We start from the raw sequence: 19,485 nt of genomic DNA, 5'->3' as shown, positions 1-19,485 counted from the left end.
TGGGGCCAATGTGAGGGAGTTGCTAGGTGGTGATGAGGAGGTGAAGTGACGGGAAGTAACAAGGTACTTACCTCTTCAGGGGCACCTTTTGGGATAAGTAGAAGGAATAGTCAAGAGAAGAAAAAAGGCAGACAGCAAGCGATGTTTGCGGTTACCATGGAGATCATGATATCCCGTGCATGTTAAGCATTGTGCTGCTTGGAAGTTGCGATTGTTTTGTTCGATGCGCCACTGGCTTCCACTTCGTCACTTTGTTTGTATCTTATCACAATCCGACGACCGCAAATCAATGCGTTCAGCAAGGTCCCCGTTCCGCTTTAAGACCCCACCATTTCCCCCTTAGCAACCACCTCATAACAATGCCGCCCAAAAGTAAAGCGGCCACAAAGCCCAAAGCAACCGAAAGTTAGTTTCTTTTCGTATCTTCGACCTCGAAAGATCCTGTTTGTCTTTTCACTCTGTTCTGTTTGCAGCTTGTCCGTTCGGTACAATACTTGGAAGGGTAGCTAACCGGGGTCAAAGCTCCAGCGACTACAACCACCAATCCCACCACCATTACTAGCCAAACAGCATCGCAACCATCAGAACCTACCACCGTACTCGAACGTAGTCAACAGCGTTACGAAAAGACCCGTCCATTCGAAGCTGCCCGTCGACAGCAAGGACTCAGCAAACTCTCCAAAGAAGACCAGAAAGGTTGGATCTGCGACCAGCTCCTCCACCTGACCAACCGCCTACCCGCAGCCAGCCGCTCACGCCTCCTCGGCCCTAAAGCGTCCAAGGAGATCTGGTGGACCATCAACGGGACCAACTCGATCGTCCGCGGACTCAAGCACAAGCCCGAACCCCATATCACCTGGGGCACCGACCGGAACGGCCACGACGTCGGCAGCTACACGATCGAGCGGTTCGACGAGCGATTCAGGAAGCGGATCGCCTTGACAGCGCTCCAAGTGTCGAGTAGAGTATTCCGGGAGAACGTCGAGCGCGAGAAGAGAGGGTTTGTCGACGCAAGGTCCGGACGGGAGATTATTGTTACGGAACGAGAGATCGACGAAGAAAAGGTCCGACGAAGCAAGATGGCTGCGCTCAAGAAGGAACTGTACGGCGAGATCACGGGGAAGCTGGCTGGGAGCGTGGAGTGGGAGGATGTGGTGCCTATTCCACATGAGGAGCCTGAGGGCGCGCTGGCGGCGATTGCTTATCCGGCTGAGTATGCTGAGGGTATGTTACCACTGCACACTTTCTTTCCCTCTCCTTCAAGTCATCATGACCAAAGCTAACATAACTCCCCAACAGCCATGTCCTACCTCCGCGCCGTCATGACCACAAAGGAGTACTCCCCGCGCTGCCTGCGCCTAACCGAACACATCATCTCCATGAACCCCGCCCACTACACCGTCTGGCTCTACCGCGCCGCCAACATCTTCGCTTTGGGTCTATCCATCCCCGACGAGATCGAGTGGCTCAACGAAGTCGCGCTCGCCAACCTCAAGAACTACCAAATCTGGCACCACCGCCACCTGCTCGTCGAACATTATTACCCCACCATCTCTTCCGACCCCGACGCTCTCGCGCAATTCGCCAAACAAGAGCGTGACTTCCTCATCGCCATCCTGTCCGAAGACACCAAGAACTATCACGTCTGGTCGTACCGCTCGTGGCTGGTGGGCAAGCTGGGGATGTGGGAGGACGAGGAAGAACTCAAATCGATTGAGCAGCTGATCGACGAGGACGTGCGCAACAACTCGGCTTGGTCGCACCGGTTTTTCATCGTGTTTTCGAACCCCAAGTACGCAACGCCGGGGAAGGGGGCGACGGAGAAGGATGAAAGGGTACCCCAGGAGCTTGTGGACAGAGAGGTGAAGTATGCCCAGAACAAGGTGTACCTGGCGCCGCAGAACCAGAGCCCGTGGAATTATATGCGGGGCGTGTTGGTCAAGGGCAGGCAGCACCTGGCGAGCGTGCAGGGGTTTGTGGAGGAGTTTGTGGTGAAGTTGGGCGAAGGGGAGGAGGAGGAAGACGTAAAGAGCACGCATGCGTTGGATTTGTTGGCGGAAATTTATGCGGAGAAGTGGGATAGTGATAAGGCGGATTTGTGCTTGAGGAGATTGGCGGAGAAGTGGGATAGGATTCGTGGGGGGTATTGGGAGTGGAGGAGGAAGTGTTTGACACAGACTGAGAAGGAGAAGGCGGTTGCGGTTGGAGAGGCTGAGAAGGGTGGTGAGGAGGTTGCGGCGGCGTAGGAGGCCATGTTGGGTTTGGAGGATTGGATTGCATTCAAGAAACAAATGATCTTGGCCGGACAGTTCGGACTACAGTAGTGAAAGCAGTTATAGGGTAGTAGCTCAGTAGCGAGCATATGGTTAAAGGGCATCGGGTAGTTTGGATTATTCGGGAGAGAATTCCCAAGCGGTTCGCTTTGGTAGTTGTGCTGTAGAACAATTTGTAGTGAGTATCATTCTTGATGGCTTTTCGAAGTATGATGTGTATTTCGTGGTATCAGCTTCCCACATGCTCCGCTTCGAGTTATCATCAAACCATGTCAGATCCTTCTCTTTTCCGTCCCTGACGCCAAATCCATAAGCTAAACGCTGAAGCAAGCACTTTGCTGATCTGGAAATCCAGTGAAGCAAACCCTTTGATATATCCCTTCTAATTCCCCTTTTGCTTCCCTTCCCTCTCCTCCCTCCGCTTACCACCGCTTACCACATCCCCACGTTGCTTTCAGTCACCTCTTATCCCTCAGAGTCGTACCACCTAGTACGCCCTATAAGTATGACTAGCAACCAAATACCTCTTATGCCCCTTAAACTTGGGCCTCGTCACATAATCCCAATTGGGCACCAAAACAAAAACATCCGAAAAATGCTGCTTCGGCGGCGTGCCCTTCTCTTTCCCCCCCGCCCCAAACGTCACACTCCCAGCCACAGTAACAACCATCATCAACCTCGCATCCTCCGTCCTCTGCATCAATTTTGGGTCGGTAGCAGCCACGATCTCCGCGGGCGCGGCGAACCGGTAATCCTTGTTGATGACGTGCACGTCGAACCCCTCGACTTCGTATTTCACTTTGCCCTTTTGCTGGGTGAAAGGGACAAGACGCTGTTGCTCGAGGAGGGCGTCCCACTCTTCGGGCGTGGCGATGACTTGCCCGTTGATGCAGATGTCGGCGGGCGGGTGCGAGGCGGCCAGGTACTTGGCGTTGGAGTTGACGTAGGCGGAGGCGATGGGCTTGCCGTCGGTGAGTTGGGTGTAGTACCAGTCTGTGAAGGCGCGGGCGGCTGGTTGGGGGTGTTAGAATGGGTGAGGTGAGGAAGTGGTGAAAACTGGGTGAGTGGGCGTACCTTCGCCAGAGGAGCGGATGATGGCTTCGTCTTTTGAGATAGTAGCCATTTTGGGCTGTGATGTGGAAAAAGGCCCTTTGTTGGGATTGGTATTGAATAAGGTGGGCGAAGGCCGCTTCGCTGGTGAGTCCCGCTGATGTGCTTCGATGACGCTGGTAGTGGTGAAGCTGTCTTGATGACTTCGCTGGTGGTGAAGCAAGAGTCCGCGCTTGGTGGAAGACCGATATATAAAAATGCTGTCTGATGATGATCTTTGGTAGTTGTAGGTAGGTTTCGCTAGGGTAGCAATATTTGAGATGTGCGTCAAGAATGAGGTTTGGAGGTTGAGGTGCGCAAGGTGGTTTTGCGAAGTGAAGTGGAAGGTCAGTGAATGTTAAAAGGACGTAGAAGTGGGCCCCTTTGGAGGCGTTTTGCCTTCCCTTTGGCTGCATGCCGAGACACGCTTCACCCGCAGAATGCAGGTTGCAAGGTCCCACCTTTCTCGCAACACAGTTTCTTTAGCCACATCACATGCAAGCAGGAGTTCTCACTCCATCCATTGTCTTGTCTCGTGAATGCATTATTATTTGATTATTCTGTGTTGTTGGTCGTCGTCCGTCTTTTTAATGTATAAGTTCATCCAACGTCAGTCATACCCAAACCCGATTCCTGTTCTTTTTTTTTTACTCCTTGAGTAGGAACTCCTCGATATCCTTATCCTCCTCTTCCTCCTTGCTCTCCCGCAGTCTGTCCTCCTCGGCCTCGATGAGCTTCTTGATGACCATGCGCTGTCTCCTGCGGGCCTTCTTGCCCCAGTCCGCCGCCGAAGTCTCTCCGTTTAGCGCCTCGTCGTCTTCCGAGTCGCTGTCCTCACCAGGGAGACGGACCATGGCCTTTTGTCCGCGCAGCTCGTTGGGGGAGATGGTGCCCCTAATGGCTTCGGCAGATTCTTCTTCGTGTTGCTTCATCTGCGCCTTTCCGCCGAGCTTGATGATGTACGGGCGCAACAGGGCATCTGCCATGGCGCATCGTTAGCTACTGTTTTTTCTTGAAAATATGTTTGCACATTGCGCTTTTGAAAAACGATGCTACTCACAAGCTCCGACAATGATGATCAGGCGAATCCACTTCTCCGCGGTCATGCTGGCGAAGGTGCCCCTGACATTGTTGGAGATACGATCACCCAGGACCGTTATGACATTGGCTACTCCGTCCATCTTGATCGGGTTTGTTCGGGCGTGGTTTGGTTGTTATGTGGTGGTGTCTTTAGGCTTCTTTGCGCAAAGGGCGGTGGAGAGAGGCTTTGGTGTACTTGCGACAACTCGAGAGGTAGAGTCTTTGGGAAACGCCGGGAAGGAAAGCTTTCGCCGACGACTGATTAAGTACGAAGAAAAAGAAGTCTAGTTTGAGGAAGTATTATAAAGAAGGATCCCGAGGTTGCCGGAGTAATTAAAAAAAGAGAAGAAGGAGTCTAGAGTTGTTGTGAAAAGGAGAAGGGAGAAAAAAGTGTTGAACTGCCCGGCACCTGCACTTGCGAACTTGCGGCGGGCTGGTGTGCTCCATAATCCATCTGCGCGAGAAACGTCCACTCGGGACGCCGACGGCACGTACGTACAGGTTACATCAACTTCGGGGGCCCCACCAGCGCCGAAGGGCACCCCCAATGCCCCACCGAGCGCGCCTCTTGGCAGGCACTCAGTGGGACTAGAGCCGCATTACGTAATCCACTTTACGACCGAACATCATTGAACGGGGGTGCATTTTGAGTGTGTGTAAGTTGTCACTTACATAATTCAAAATGGCTGACGCCTCGGGTGAAGATGTCCAGGAGGTAGGTGTCCTGTCTTGTATCTGTGAGCTTCGCTTTCAATGCTAATCAACGACAGCGTCTCAAATCAGCCCTATGGTTCGCCATAGGCAAGATGGTCGACGATGAGTCGCTCCGTCGCAACATGAATGCCACTCCTCAGTTCATCGGAGCTCTTACCGAGCTTGTGTGGACTCAGATTGGTACGTCTCCTCTCAGCGCAAGTTGTTTTGTTGCTAACCTGTGGGCATCAGAAAACGTCGCCATCGATTTGGAAACCTTCAGCCAACATGCTGGGCGCACCACCGTCACCACAGATGACGTGCTTCTGCTTGCTAGGCGGAACAGTGACCTTCAGTCTGTGATCAAGGACTGCGTCGACCGTCTCAAGGCTGCTAAGGCCAAGGAGAAGACGAGGGCTGGGAAAAAGAAATAGTTTAAAGAGGCCGCCATTACAGACAGCACGATATCAGTCTTCGGATTGGGCGAGGAAGAAGTCTTCGAATCTTCAGTGGTTGCTTGAGGCAGGGTGAGTAAACCATGACGATGGTGATATAAGGTGGAGGATTACCAGAGCAGAGGGCCAGCATCGTATACGGCCGAGACTACACACGCAGCATTGATACCCTTGGCGAGTGAACAGAGAGATTTAGGTATGGGCTTCTGAAAGAGAGACAAAACTTCATTGACAACAGGACAATCGGCAGACTAGACTGCATTCTTCGGTCTATACGTGTATGTGTTTCAAACTTGGTATCACATTATTTCATCCCTTATCAAAAAAAGCTCTACTGCTACTTTTCCCAACCGTTCTTTATGCTTTCAAAAATTTCAAAACAAAAATCTACGCATCAGCCATAACCAAATCCCCATCCCTCTCCTCAATCGCCGGCGGCGCCAGACTATCCATCTCCTGCAACGTATACTCGACAAGATAACTCTCATCCACCAGCTCTTCCGTGCGCTTATAGTGCCTCTCGGTATATACCCTCAACGCGTTGAGGACCTCCTTCAGACTCTTCTGTCCCCTCGCGCCCTTGACCGACAGGTTGGAGAACTTGTTGGCAGGGTAGAGCCTGACGAGCGCCCAGAGGATGCGCTGCGCCACGGGCGCCGTGCGCGCGTTGGTGTTCCAGTCGCGCAACCTCAGGAGGAGAAGGAAGATCTGCTCGTCGGAGAGGTTACCAAGCACCTGATCGACAGCCTTGATACCGGAGAGAGAGCCCTCTTCGGGAGCGTTAGTGGTGACCACGTTGGTGAAGATGCCCAGCAGACGACCGGGGTGGTTGAGCTGCAGCGCCAAGATGATGGCATCACGGTAGGCGCCGGCGTGGATGTAGTTCTCGAGCTGCTGCTCCTGCTCGACGAGCTTGAGGGCGGCCGAGGAGGCGGCGGCATGGCTCTCAGCAGTGGTATCCTTCCAGAAGGTCACGCGGGAGTCGGAACCACCAGACACAAGCATGTTGGTCTTGGGGTGCACGGTGAGCGTCCAGAGACGGTCTTCGTGGTTGTCGAGCGTGCACTCGGTCTCGCCCAGGTTGGCGTCCCATACCTTGACGAGGGAGTCGGCGCCCGCAGAGGCGAACTGAATGCGCTGCTTGGCCTTGGTGGCGGCGGCAGCAGCCTCATCTTCACCGTCAGCGGCCTTGGGAAGGCGCAGCCAGACAACCTTGAGGACGTTGTGGGAGTGGCCCTCGAAGGTGCGCAGACAGGTGTAGTCGGAGAGGTTCCAGAGCTTGATAGTCTTGTCACCGGAACCGGTCAAGATGACACCCTTACCGGAAACGGCTGTGCCGGTCTCGCCTTGGATGGCGGGCATGCCCTGAGGCGCGAACCGAACAGTCCAGACACCCCTGCGGTGACCCTTGAGGATACCCACGACTTCTAGTGTTGCAGAATCCCAGATCTTGACCGTCTTGTCTTGTGATGCCGAGGCAAAAAGCTTCCCGTTGGGGCTAATGTCGAGGGCGTTAATATCCTTTTCGTGGGCTAAGCGACGGAGACTGGTCGAGACAGCTCCCTTTTGTGATGTTCGGGGAATGTCGCGCTTCTGGACGAACCGATCCTGAGAACCGGAGATGAGGAATGCGGGTGGGTGGTCGAGAGGGTTCTTGAATGCCTCCGAGTTCTCGGGGGGTACGGTCTTGGGGAGTGCGACAGCGCCAACGGACTCGATGTGACCGGTGAAGACTGCATAGCACTCGAAGGAGTTGTTGGCTGGGTCGACCCTCCAGAGGCGAGCTGTGTTATCCTTGGCACCACTAGCAACCCAGTGGCCAGACCAGTCAACATCGAGAGACATGACAATATCTTCGTGCCCCTTTAGCAGAGCTACGTCATGACCAAAGTATGCCGCACCCTCCTCCTCGTCGCCCAGCTGGGGCTGCTTATCCGCCACAGAAACGAGTCTGATATCTTCGGAGTTGGTCGCAAGAGCCATGAGAGACTGATCGGGCAAAAGGTAAACAAGGTCGAGGATTTCGTCGTGTGTTCCCGAAATGCGCCTGAACGGCTCCAGGGGCTTCGTCGACTTTTTCATGGCATCGGCGGCCGAAGGTGTACGGTAGAGGGCGAGGGTGAAGTCGGACAGGGCGCAAACAACGAGGTTCTTGTGGGGAAGAGCAAAGGCTGACACTATCGACTCGGCTTCCGACTTGGCGTCTTGCTTTGCTGTGATCTCTTGGTGTGTGGTTGTGTCCCATAGCCTCAGGAGACCACTCGTGCCAGCCGAATACATCAAGCTTCCGTTGTTAAGGAAGCCAACAGCTTCGACGCCCTCGTGGCGCAACATGGGTGTTCCCCTCCAAGCTCCCTCCTTCCATAGCCATACTGTCATCGTCTTATCTCTGCTGCCGCTGAGAAGGGCATGTAGTTCTGGCGAGTAGTCAAGGCTCTGTACGTTGGACTCGTGCGCTTCTCTCCTCGAATTCGGGTCGGCGTAAACGGGGTAGGTCTTGCGTTTGCTGAGATCGAATATACGGATCTTGCCGTCCTGTGTGCCGTAGGCAAGACGGAACTTGGAAGCGACGCTGTCATCCTGAGCTTGCTCCTCATCCGCTGTGCTCTTTCGCCTGTTCTTCTTGTTCTTGTTGCTGGCTTGGTCCTCGAGCGCGGCAATCTCGAAGAAGTGGAGGGCAGAAATAAGGACACTCGGGCCGCTAACGGTGTGGGTGACGTATCCGCCGACAATGTCCCAGATCTTGATGGCGCCGTCGGCAGCACCGGTGGCGAGGAGGGTGCTGGTTCGGTCGACCGCGAGAACAACGACGGGGGTGGCGTGGGGCTTCGTGGTGCGTACAAGCGTCGCTTCGATGGAATCGTAATCTGGTGAAACCTTCAGGGAGTATATGCGCATAGTAAGAGAACGAGAGCAGACGATCAGGTGGGAGGCCGAAGGGGTGATGGTGAGGGTCGAGATGGGCTCTCCATCGCCCTCGATCTCGGCAAGCTGCTTGCCGGTGTTGAGCTCTGTGAGGACGGCCTGCTCGCCGAGGGTGGTCGCGAGGATCCTAGCGCCATTGTCGAGGGCGACGGAACCTCCTGTGAAGATGGGCTGAATGACATTGTTGACCTCGAAGGTCGTCTTGGTGGTGGTTTGCCTGTACGCCATTGTGAAGGAGTGTCTGGCTGTACAAGTGGATTAAATGGGTTGCGATTGCGCGCCGCCGCCTTTGGATTCTGCTGTAGAAGGTACACTGCAAAGTCCCCAATCCCAAAAACTTTTCGCGGTCGATGCCTGCCGCCCGCTGATAAGGCCAAGAAATAAGGTTATCTTAGCGCAATGCAGCTCTAGCCCCTGTAACCAGTGACGAACCACACTGAAGCACTGGAGCATGACCGGGACATGGCACACTGACCCCTCGGCTTTCTGTGTTCCACAAGCTCCCCCACCAACATCAACTGTCTCCATCACTCATCAACTGTACCACCACAATCTTCACTCAACACAGTCCCTGGCACGGAATTCGTGACACGAGGATGGCCAGCAACTGGTCAGACTTCACCGTGTAATGCACACATAACCATCTTGGCAAATGCCGGATAGCAAACCACAAACATTTCCTGAATCCAGTTGACCCTTTCACTATGCGGCTGGGTCCTCTGACATCACAGGCCCTTGTAAGTCATCCGTCTTGTCATCCGATGCAAGACTTTAGGACTACAACTTCCATGTACATCGCCTTGAGTCTAATACCAACCACAGGGCCGCTCTCCCTACGATGAGGTGGCTGAGGGCACTGGTGAGCCTCAACCCGGGGCACCAGAGCAGTTGTATGATGATCGAGGACGGCCAGTGAACCCGGAGACACGGCGCATTAACAGAGACATCATCCGCTCTCACAACGAGGTTATGCTGGTCATTGGCGTTGCGGAACCGGACAGTGGCATTAATGAGGCCCAGGCTCTATACGATGCGGCCACTAAGCATCAGTACTACGAAGATGGAATCGGCAGGAAGCTGTTCCTCACTGGCGAGGTGTTGGCCACCGTCGGTGTCTGGGGAGTCAACGGCCTGAGGCAGCGCATCTTGCTGTACAAGGACTCTGCCCACGTCCCGTTCTCTCGCCTATTCTACTTCCACAGAAGCCAGCAGTCATGGGGAGAGTATATCTGGGCTGGGCTACCGTCCTATGTCCTAAGCGATAGTTTTGCTGGATTCGACATGCCAGAATACCCCTGGGTCAAGTACGTGTTCGCATGGGTCAACTTGCACCTAGACATCTTTGTCTTCATGCAACGAACCGGCCTAGTCAACACTTCGAGATGGGTTCCTACCCTAGGCTTCTTCATTCCCGGCTGCTATGACTCTCCAATCTTCCTACCAAAGCTCCCATCCTCGTTTACCCCTGGAAGCATCATCAGCTGGCTCGGCGCCCTCGTCGCCGGTGTCGCCCCTTTTGCCGGCTACTGGTTCTTCTCAAAGACATACGCCAGGCTCGTCTGGTCACTTAGGCGGAAGATCCAGAGACGCTTGCCCAAACCCATCAACTTCAGCAGGAGGAGGACCCTTAAGGAGGTAGTCCCCTATTTACAGCCGCCTAGTGGAACATACAACCCACCTACTCCCACACCAGAAGAGCAACAACCTCAACAGCAGCAACGACAGGAAATCCAACCACGAACACCGACACCAACACAACAGCAGCAACAACAGGCCGCAAGCGCAAACGCAATCGAAGCAGGCTGGGAAATGGTCCACGCCCCCTCCGACACCCTTCCAACCAACGACGCCCTCCCCACCGGTCCTCCCCCCGACGGCACCCTGCGCCGACAAAGCACCATCTCCGTCAGTGGTCCCGGCCCCGGCACTCCCGGCAACAGCCAATCCCAATCCCAATCCCAATCCCAATCCCAGTCTCAATCCCCAGCAGCAACAGCCGACGAAGCCCCCTTCCTCAGCGACGACGACGAAGAAACCGAGCACGTCAACCCGACCCTAATCACCTTCGACGTCGACACCAGCGACTCCGCCACCAGCGACTCGGCTCCGATCCCCCCGGGAGCAGCGGTCTGGGCCGCCGAGTTGAGGCCTAACGTGCCTGACAACTCTTCTGGCTCGAACCGGAACTCGCAACAGACAGTTACCAATAATAGCACAACCCTAGGCTTGGACGCCCCCCTCTACAGAGACAACGGCCTCACCCGCCTGCCGCACGTCCTCGCTGCGGGAGCGTTGGGACTGTGTGCCGCGAGGACGATGATGACGCCGTTTGAGAGCTTGGCTTTGTTGGGACTGGCGAGGCCGTATATGGCGAGGCGCATGGGGTTGGAGGGGGCGGCGTTGGACGTGGCGTTTCATGGTTTGGGGTTCATGGATGCGTTTTCGGTGGGGAGGATGTTTAATGCGTTGGGATTGGAGATGGTCCATTTGGTGATTCAGTGCGATTTGTGGGCGGGCATGATGTGCGTGGCGGATTGGTTTCGGATGAGTGATGAGGAGTGGTGTGAGAGGGAGGGGGTTAAGAGGAGGACCCAGGAATGAGGATTGAGGGTTGAAGAGGGGGTGGAAAGGGGGTTGAGGGGGTGAAGAAGGTAAAAAGATAAGTAAAGAGAAAGCGAAAGAGAGGTGAAAAGAGAGGTGAAGAGAGAAGTGAAGAGAAAGGTAAAGAATAGGTAATAAATAGGTAAAGAAGACCTAAAATAATAAATAAAAAGAATTTAAAAAGAAACGTAAAAAGAGAGGTAAAGAATAGGTAATAAATAGGTGAAGAAGACTTAAAGTGATAGGTGAAGAGAATTTAAAAAGAAACGTGAAGAGAAGCTGAAGAGCAGGTGAAGAGTAGGTGAAAGGAAATGTGGAGAGCCAAATGAAGAGCAAAATGAAGAGCCAAATGAGCAGAGCTTCAGGTAGCGGCTTGCTATATATCTTTCCACACCTGAATATATCAATCGGTAGATGCTTGGTCTGAAGCCAGCGTTATATAATAAAAGACAAGCATTTTATTACAGTGGTATCTGGTCATTACCTTTCATTGTCGATTCTATCCCTGAACCAAGTAAACAACAATGAAACACACGTTGCACGCTCAACCTATCTCGTGCCTGTTGTCCAATATAGGAGAGGAAACAGGTTATGCGTACCCAGTCAACCATTCCCACAACCAACAACCACAGCCACCAAAACCACCGGAACTCTCCAGCATTTGCTCCACAAGAAAAAAAAGAAGAGAAGCTCAACCGACCTCATCGGGGACCAAGAAGACGTCATTGACAGGAGGACCGAGCATGTAGACTATATGCCGGCCCTTCGCCCTTCAACGTCGCTATATCCTGCTCAAACCCAATGATGATAAGGACCATTTCTCCTCTTGCTCTTGCTCTTGCTCTTGCTCTTGCTCTTGCTCTTGCTCTTGCTCTTGCTCTTGTTTTAGCTCCTTCCGAGTTCCGATGTTCCTTGACGGCCATACGGGTAAAGTGGATAGGACCAGACCGGGTCTAGGACCGAACTAGACTTCCACCGCTCCGTGCCCATGTAGCCTTGCCGGCTGCCATCCATGCCTTTGAGGAGGAGTGAGTGGTTAACGAAAAGAAAACAAACAAAAACAAATGCAAAACACGATAAAACTCCCAACAGCCTTTATGCATTCCCCCCCTCTTTCCGTCCGTCCTTCCCTCTATTATCATTGCCTCGTAATGTCCTCGTAACACCTCATAAGCTCATAATCATTTAATCATCAGCCAGTTTGCTGCCCCTCAACAAACCCCATCATCCCCTTTCAAAACCCAGTCCATCACTTCGTCATCCTCCTCCCCCTCTCCTTCCCACCACTACTCTTGCCCTTCATCTTCTTTTCTTCTTCCGCCCCAGGCTCCATCCCCGCCAACCACCCCTTAATCATCTTCTTGCTATCCACCTTCATCTCCTTCTCGCTCTTGATCTTGGAGTTGAACTTCTTGGTCTTGGTGATGGTCGCTTTTCCCGGCGGTGCAATCACACTCGGCACGCCCGTATCGAGGGGCACGACGACGGTGGTCTCGCTTGCTGTGGGTACCGGCGGCTTTTTCGGTTTTGTTGTTTGTTTCGTCGTGACCACCGGTGGCTTTTTTGTTGTTGTTGGTGATGGTTTCTGGGTGGATGTTTTTGGGACGGCGACTTTGGTGCTGCTGTTGTCTTGATGCTTGCCTACTGAAACGGAGGGGGCGCGGGAGGAGGAGGAGGATGTGGCGGTTGAGGGGCGGGTACCGGAGGTGCGTGTTGATTTTCCAGGTGTGGAGGATCGATGGGGTGAGGAGGAGGGCATGCGCCGAGTTTGGGGGCCGGCGTGGGTTTTGGTTACTGCGTAGAAGATGGAGAAGAGGAGTGGTTGTTTGTGGTTCGGGTCGTGGCTCTTGGTGCGTCTGTGGTGGTGATGGTCGTGGCTGTCTTTGTGGCCTTCCTTTTGGCCTTCGCTGAAGGTATGGCGTTGGGGGAGTCGTGGGCGGTGGTGCGAGGATGGGACGGCCGTGTCAGCCCCGGTTGTATGTCTACGCCTTGGTTTGTACTCTCGTCGTAGCGATGGGACGGGAGATAAGGGCCGAATGGGTTCTGGTTCGCGAGTGAAGACCATGGGTTCCGCTTCTTGTACGGTTGGCAAGGGCTCGCTTTCACGATAGCCATCATCTTCTGACAACCTTTCGGAGACATCATCACCCGAGACTGAGGTGGCGTTGGTGGTGGTGCCTTGGTGTTGTTCCTCCTCATCGGCGGCCGAGAATTCTCCAATGGGCTCTGACTCTGCGATCTCCGCGTACCTAGGTTCTGGATCCTCCATGACCTCGGGACTCTCTGGCATAATCGCAACGGGTTCTCCGGGAAGTTTCCAAGGGCTGACCGCAACTGCCGGGTGGTATTCCTTCTCCTCGGGTATCTCAATGCCTCCCGCATACCCATCCGCATACCCTCCCGCATAACCTCCCATGTAGTAACCCTCTGTGTATTCATAATCTCCCCAAGTGCCTGCAAAAAATCAGCTGGGGTCCAACAAGGAAGGCTTGTGAAGGGCTTACCGTCAGCCAATTTCCTGGCTCGATAGAAGTAGGTTCCATCTTCACTTGACACCCAATCTGACCACACCACAGGCTCGACCACCATTTTCTTTTCCCGCTTCCATGGGAACCACTTGAAGCCCTTCGCCGGGTGCTCGGTGGTATAGGCGCGATGCCTTCCTGGCATTATGACGAAGACAAGACAATACCTTGAGACGTGAAGAAGTGGGCCTCGGGTTGACTAAAGCAGGTACGATGCCCTTGTGTAAGAAAGCCAGGGGCAATACGACCTTCAAGATGATGCGATCTCGGTTTGACAGGACCACGTAGTCCAATTCACAAGAAAAGGATCTTGTGACAAAACGAACCGATCCCACTCTGGGAGACGGACGGGCATAAGTAGGAGACGGGAAGCCCACATCACCAGGGGTAAACTCCTCAATTACCGAAACTGATGGAGTGACCAGACAAGAATTTTCCACTCGGAACTGTGAGATGTCATGTAGCGTCCAGCGCTAGAAGTTGGCAGACACCTCCTGGAAAGTGGTGAGACGTCCAATCAGGGACAGCACCAGGACATGATGGTGGGAGGTGGGATGCAACCGAAGCCGCCGTTGAGCTTGTAAAAAGCTTGCTAGTACCGCACCATCACCACACGATCCAGCTCACACAGAGAGATAAAAAGAGGGTGGAGAGACCTCTGAACACAGAAAACTCGGAGCAACCACAGATGCAGACAGACCATGGTCTCGATGCACATGCAATGCAGCCTATAACAGCCAATGCTATGGAAGATCAGTCCACGCCAAACCCACTTGCCGCAGCTCGACTTTGAGACCGTCTCCTCACCCATTCAGTGGTGCCGGGGCGGTTCGTGGGGTTTTATCAAAAGGTTTGGGCATCAAGCTGACAACACAGCAATTGGCCGACGGCCCACTCGGCCAGCCCGTCACTACGTTTGAAAATGGGACAGGATGACCCTTACTCGCTGGACAACGTAGCCGTGCAAGCCGTGGTCGTGGCAGACAGGGAGCGAGGACGGAGGCATGATTAACGAGTACGGCATATCTCGGGGCGCGTGCAGGAAGTCTGGAGAGCGTCGAGAGCGTTTTCTGTCCTGCATCATGTCCCGTCCTTGCCGTCGAGAAGGTGGGAGATGCTCGTCAACGGTTGGCTTGTTGGAACATCGGAGACCAATATTCGGGGGCGCGGGTGATATTGAGGACCCGAAGGACCGCACACAATTCAGCGTATAGAACATCGGAGAAGGCCTCGTTTAGAAAAAGGTTGGGGATGCTGTGTTCAATGCGTTGGACAATCCCATGACGGCCGCCATTATGCGACGACTCGGAACATGAACCGGGAAAGTTGAGCGATAACGGAGTTCGAAGTGCTGGACCAGACAATTTTATACTTTGACTGAGCACAAGCGTATGACAACAGGCCGGTCAGCTAATGTCAATGGGTTAAAAGTCAGTGATGATGACGATGTTTTTGATATCCATCACTTAATTCGGAGACTGATGAGCGATGACTGAATGTGAGACCATGTTTCACTGAATGCGGGGACAGCGCAGAAGAGGCGTGTGGGGAAACCTCCACACTTTGAAGGACCTCAAGTGGAATGTCCGGTTCGTACCTTACCTTTGGAGGCTTGCCAGCTGTTCGTCAGCTGCCAACGCTGGTTGGAGACGACCAAGGTTCTCCGACGAAATTCCCAGCAGCACCGGGCTGACAGGGCTGCCGCGTTCACGTCAAGGCAACTGATAGCATCCACTATCATCGCGAACCGAGTCGCCTGTACTTACGGCATACCATCCAAAGTCTAAAACCACCAAGGCCCTTCCACAAACAACCAACCCCACGACGTAATCACACAGCCGCCAACATGACTTCTACAATTGGTATCCCTATCAAGCTTCTCAACGAGGCTCAGGTTAGTAAAGACCATTTGTTGCCAGTTGCCATAAGCTAACCAACTACTCCTGTCCAACAGGGTCATATCGTCACTCTCGAGATCACCTCCGGCCAGACCTACCGTGGCAAGCTTATTGAAGGTACTGCTTTTCCCAATCAATCTTCCAAACTGTCCAACCATGCTAACTCATGCGCTTCTCCCCCCAAACAGCCGAGGACAACATGAACGTCCAGCTCAAGGACATCACCGTCACAGCCCGCGACGGGCGCGTCAGCCATCTCGAACAAGTCTACATCCGCGGCAGTCATGTGCGATTCTTCATTGTGCCGGATATGTTGAGGTACGGCCATCACTGCTACCCGCTGCGATCTCCTCCAATCGCTTCCCAAGAAAAGCCCCAAATCCCAAGTCCTAGACCAGACTAAGCCTAAGCTAACGCTTTCTCTTTTCCACAGGAACGCCCCCATGTTCCGCTCCCGCAACGTCCGCGGCCGCGGTGTCGGTCTCGCCCGCGGTCGTGCGACAGTCAGTAGGGCGCGCGCCGGTGGTCGTGGCGGCGCCAGATAAGGAGACGACGACGCCGCCCGTCGTCAAACTCATCAAAAACCAGACCCAGACCGAGAAACATTAAAATCACAACACAAATGCAATGTTGGGGCACAATAATCGGCGTATTATGGTTCTTTTTTTTTTTTTTTTTTCCGCGCGCAACGACAACCACCGTTATTTTGATATTTTTTAGGCGTTTGGGGGACGACAATAAAGCAAACTTCGATTTCTTTTCCACGAAGAAGAGGGGGCAGCAGCAAGATGGATGGGAAGAGAAAAAATGTGATGCGAAAGCTTGGATGCCCGTATAAAGGAAGGAACAGGAGGGATAGGGAGGGTGGGTGTGTTGAGGCTGGTTAGAGTTGAGAAGGGACTACCGGAGTGAGGGCTGGGGTCGCAGGGCTGGGAGTCTGGGACGAACAGTGAGTTGGAGGACGCCAGGCCAGCCAGCCTACAAGTATTCGCCTGCTGCAAAGCGATGATCATGGGGGAAGCGTGGCGTGTCCTGCTTCCAGGGGTTTTTCACACGCTCCGCCAGCTGGACGAAAATGGTCGGTCGGGGCAACAGCCGCTACCCGTCAGTCAGCACGCAACGAAAACCCGGCTTCATCACCATGGCACCTAGCCAGGACGCGAAAAGCGAACCAGCAGCTCGCCTTAGAGCTCATCCGGCTTTGAATTCCTTGCCCAGGGAGCAAGCACAACATGGATTGAATCGGATGGACCGCACCACAAGCGAAACCTCTAGCCCTGGCTCTAGCATAGACAGGGTACGTATCGTCTTTGTCTATTTTGTTGTTGTACGCACAACGCATCCCATCCTCAGCTTACGCTGACAGTTTAGACATCTACCACAAAAGTCCAGTGCCCCTTTTTTTTTCCCCTCGGATTTCTTAATGATACATGGAGTGTGGCCCAGTTGATCTGTTGTGTCCGGTTGTAATCCGCCTGTCCCTAAGTGTGCGGCTTGCATGAGATGAGCTTGCAACAGTCCTCCTCCGGGTGAGAGTAAATGGTGTAGACTATATATACAACAGGTGGCTGGTTAAAGGGTTGGTTGGATCGGAGGGGGTTATCGTCAGGATACCCACCTAAGGGACTAACAGACAGGATAGGGCAGTGGGGAAAATAAGCACAAGAAGGAAAAAACTTGAGTCAGTAGGTTGGTATGATCCCTTTTTGAGCATCTGTTGCATCTCTTCATCATTTCTACTTCAACCTCGCAAGCGCTTCCTCGGCCCGCTTGAGGGCACTCTTGGCTTCCTTCAGCTCCTCCAGCTCAACCGCCACATCCTCGGGGACCTCAGGGGAAACGCTATCCAGCAACTCAGCAATGCTGGCCTCGGTCGCGCGAACGGCCTTGCGTCCCTCCTCACGGACCTCACCCTCCCAGAAATCTCTCGCCTTCTCCCACCTCCTCTGCAAGCCCCTCAAGCTCAACGCAATACCCAGCGCGGCGATGGCTCCGCACTCGTAAATTCCGAAACCAGAGAGCCAGGACATGCCGCCAAGCGCCGTGGTGGCACCCGCCAATGTGGATGACTGTAGCACGAGCTTCTGCGCCAGCGCTTGCAAAGCTGGAACGGTTTCCGCTTGTAGATAGTTCCTCGTGAAGGGGATATGTGCCGGCCAAGTTCCCTTGGTCTCTGATTCCGTAGTAGTAGTAGTAGTGGCAACACTGCTCTCGCCCTCAGGGAACGACGGTGGCACCGCCGGACCAGAGTACGTCACCGGCTTGTCCCCGCCAGCAGTAGTAATACCCGCCTCGTGGAGCCTGCCAGCCAAAAAGATCAAGCGCTTCTCAGCCTCGGGCAAGAACCGCTGGGCTACCATCTCGGACGACAGCATGCCCACATCGTCCACCCGCCAAAACAGCTTCCACCAGTTCATCTGCCTCCACGCCTCGCCGACAAACGCAATCTCCAGCTGCTGCTGCAGCTCCTCGTGCGCATCCTGAGCCCACTCCGCCAGCGCCTGGTTCAGGCGCGCGACCGTGAGCGGCGACGGGCCCCCTTCTACCGAGATCTTCATGTCGCGGTGCTCGGCCGCCTGCAGCGCCGCGCTGGCGTTGCGCAGGACGGACTCGATCAGCTTGCGCACGGGCGCCTTGGTGGCCCCTTGCTCGGTCCGCGAGAGCACGTTGGATCGCAGCCACTTGTTGATGTGTCCCACGCCGGCCTCGGTCCAGAGGGCTTCGTACTTCATGGCGTTGCTGGCGCTCTCGCGGAAGAGGTCGAGGCCTTGCGCACCAGACTCGACGCTGGTGATGACCAGGGACGGGCATGCGGCCTTGTCTTCGGCGCTGATCTTCTTGAAGTTGGCGACGGCTGTGATGGTGTCTTGGCCCTCGGGGCTGATGGGCAGCGACAGGATCGAGGCGGCGCCCAGCACGCCGTCGCCTACCAGCACGGCCATGTGCACGGGCGTGACGATGGGCGCCGAGTGGCCGGCTGTGGTAGCCGCTGTGTCGACGGCGGGCACGAGGACGGCGTCGTCGAAGGCGTGGGGCTGCTTTTCGCTCGCCTGCGCGACGGTTGCGTAGTCGGCCTCCATGACCAGCATCTCGAGATTGGCATCGTTGTAGATGTGCGACGGCACGGTGATTTCGGGAATGACGTGTTCGCTCGCGGCAAGCGACAGTGGCGTGGCTTGCTCCTCGGGAGGGCCGATGTGTACGATGAGCGGCTTGGAGGGGTCGTGGGCCTTGAGTTGCGCTTCCCAGGTTTCGGCGGACTTCAGCGGATCGGCGAGAACGAGGCGGAGAAGTTCCCTGGCAGTGTGTTGAGGCTTATCGCCGGTGGTGAGGCCGAGGAATGCGACTCGTATCGATTCATGGCCGGGTTGTTGGCTGAGGTTGCGCAGGGCGAGCTGGAGGCGCGGGAGATTGACGTAGTTGGGTGCGTGGGTTTGTAAGTCGCGGAGGGCGCTCTCGAGGTCTTTGCGGGGATCAATTGGTTCGGCGGCATCGACGGCATCGGAGGACGTGCTTATGAAGGGTCGGAGCGGGGTGGCGCCGGTCGATTGGTATCGTGGTCGGACAGCTTCTAGAAGTTGTTTTGTCCTCGGCCGGAGCTTGTTGAGTGGTGACGATGTGGGAAGAGTGGAAGGCCGAGTCGCAAAGGAACAGAAGAGACATACGGACGACGGTGTTGTTCGCTGGCCAAACCCGAGACCGCGACCGCGGCTCTGTAAAGCCCGTCGTAGGCCCAGCGTTGGCGGCATGGCTGGCTGACTCGGTGGGAGGTTGGAAAGCTAGAGTGTAGCTCCCAGTCGACGACGAGCCATCGAGTTTCCAAACCCGAAAACAAGAAGATGGGACGGCAGATGCGATAACCACCACCAGCCAATTGCGATAACAGGCCGGTAAAAAGCTCTCGGGTTTGCCGGCCGGAAAGAACAGCACCCCCCGGCCGCTAGAA

At 54.7% G+C, this 19,485-nt stretch overlaps 9 protein-coding genes across 9 annotated transcripts; 4 read left to right on the top strand and 5 right to left on the bottom strand.

Moving 5' to 3' along the window:
• Positions 1 to 279: 279 nt before the first annotated feature.
• On the top strand, positions 280 to 2,475 carry B0H65DRAFT_456018 (protein prenylyltransferase). Its single transcript, XM_062826267.1, has 3 exons — positions 280 to 405; positions 529 to 1,224; positions 1,300 to 2,475. Exons 1-3 carry the CDS (start codon positions 360 to 362, stop codon positions 2,244 to 2,246), a joined length of 1,689 nt encoding a protein of 562 aa, XP_062684115.1. The 5' UTR covers positions 280 to 359; the 3' UTR covers positions 2,247 to 2,475.
• On the bottom strand, positions 2,476 to 3,718 carry B0H65DRAFT_456015 (uncharacterized protein). Its single transcript, XM_062826266.1, has 2 exons — positions 3,348 to 3,718; positions 2,476 to 3,284 (listed from the first exon to the last, which is right to left on the bottom strand). The coding sequence occupies exons 1-2, from the start codon at positions 3,394 to 3,396 to the stop codon at positions 2,761 to 2,763; spliced, it is 573 nt and encodes a 190-aa protein (XP_062684114.1). The 5' UTR covers positions 3,397 to 3,718; the 3' UTR covers positions 2,476 to 2,760.
• Positions 3,719 to 3,876: 158 nt separating this feature from the next.
• B0H65DRAFT_456014 (protein trafficking Pga2) lies at positions 3,877 to 4,881 on the bottom strand. Its single transcript, XM_062826265.1, has 2 exons — positions 4,423 to 4,881; positions 3,877 to 4,341 (listed from the first exon to the last, which is right to left on the bottom strand). The coding sequence occupies exons 1-2, from the start codon at positions 4,541 to 4,543 to the stop codon at positions 4,010 to 4,012; spliced, it is 453 nt and encodes a 150-aa protein (XP_062684113.1). The 5' UTR covers positions 4,544 to 4,881; the 3' UTR covers positions 3,877 to 4,009.
• Positions 4,882 to 4,965: 84 nt separating this feature from the next.
• On the top strand, positions 4,966 to 5,773 carry B0H65DRAFT_99611 (kinetochore component CENP-S-domain-containing protein). Its single transcript, XM_062831674.1, has 3 exons — positions 4,966 to 5,157; positions 5,213 to 5,336; positions 5,388 to 5,773. The coding sequence occupies exons 1-3, from the start codon at positions 5,125 to 5,127 to the stop codon at positions 5,567 to 5,569; spliced, it is 339 nt and encodes a 112-aa protein (XP_062684112.1). The 5' UTR covers positions 4,966 to 5,124; the 3' UTR covers positions 5,570 to 5,773.
• On the bottom strand, positions 5,774 to 8,856 carry B0H65DRAFT_99605 (WD40-repeat-containing domain protein). Its single transcript, XM_062831673.1, has one exon. The coding sequence runs from the start codon at positions 8,741 to 8,743 to the stop codon at positions 5,978 to 5,980; it is 2,766 nt and encodes a 921-aa protein (XP_062684111.1). The 5' UTR covers positions 8,744 to 8,856; the 3' UTR covers positions 5,774 to 5,977.
• Positions 8,857 to 8,959: 103 nt separating this feature from the next.
• On the top strand, positions 8,960 to 11,543 carry B0H65DRAFT_537068 (uncharacterized protein; the record flags this gene model as incomplete). The annotated part of the gene is made up of 3 exons (XM_062829067.1): positions 8,960 to 9,252; positions 9,338 to 10,815; positions 11,531 to 11,543. The coding sequence occupies exons 1-3, from the start codon at positions 9,220 to 9,222 to the stop codon at positions 11,541 to 11,543; spliced, it is 1,524 nt and encodes a 507-aa protein (XP_062684110.1). The 5' UTR covers positions 8,960 to 9,219.
• A 792-nt stretch (positions 11,544 to 12,335) lies between these two features.
• B0H65DRAFT_99593 (uncharacterized protein) lies at positions 12,336 to 14,168 on the bottom strand. The gene is made up of 2 exons (XM_062831672.1): positions 13,621 to 14,168; positions 12,336 to 13,570 (listed from the first exon to the last, which is right to left on the bottom strand). The coding sequence occupies exons 1-2, from the start codon at positions 13,784 to 13,786 to the stop codon at positions 12,366 to 12,368; spliced, it is 1,371 nt and encodes a 456-aa protein (XP_062684109.1). The 5' UTR covers positions 13,787 to 14,168; the 3' UTR covers positions 12,336 to 12,365.
• A 1,181-nt stretch (positions 14,169 to 15,349) lies between these two features.
• B0H65DRAFT_487453 (putative small nuclear ribonucleoprotein SM D3) lies at positions 15,350 to 16,218 on the top strand. The gene is made up of 4 exons (XM_062827702.1): positions 15,350 to 15,535; positions 15,596 to 15,656; positions 15,728 to 15,857; positions 15,973 to 16,218. The coding sequence occupies exons 1-4, from the start codon at positions 15,488 to 15,490 to the stop codon at positions 16,082 to 16,084; spliced, it is 351 nt and encodes a 116-aa protein (XP_062684108.1). The 5' UTR covers positions 15,350 to 15,487; the 3' UTR covers positions 16,085 to 16,218.
• A 924-nt stretch (positions 16,219 to 17,142) lies between these two features.
• On the bottom strand, positions 17,143 to 19,413 carry B0H65DRAFT_99533 (uncharacterized protein). Its single transcript, XM_062831671.1, has one exon. The coding sequence runs from the start codon at positions 19,286 to 19,288 to the stop codon at positions 17,276 to 17,278; it is 2,013 nt and encodes a 670-aa protein (XP_062684107.1). The 5' UTR covers positions 19,289 to 19,413; the 3' UTR covers positions 17,143 to 17,275.
• Positions 19,414 to 19,485: the final 72 nt, after the last annotated feature.

Source organism: Neurospora tetraspora (genome assembly GCF_033439725.1).
Source record: "Neurospora tetraspora strain CBS 560.94 chromosome Unknown B0H65scaffold_2, whole genome shotgun sequence".
Taxonomy (NCBI): Eukaryota; Fungi; Ascomycota; class Sordariomycetes; order Sordariales; family Sordariaceae; genus Neurospora; species Neurospora tetraspora.
This window is presented reverse-complemented; position numbering and strand designations above follow the sequence as displayed.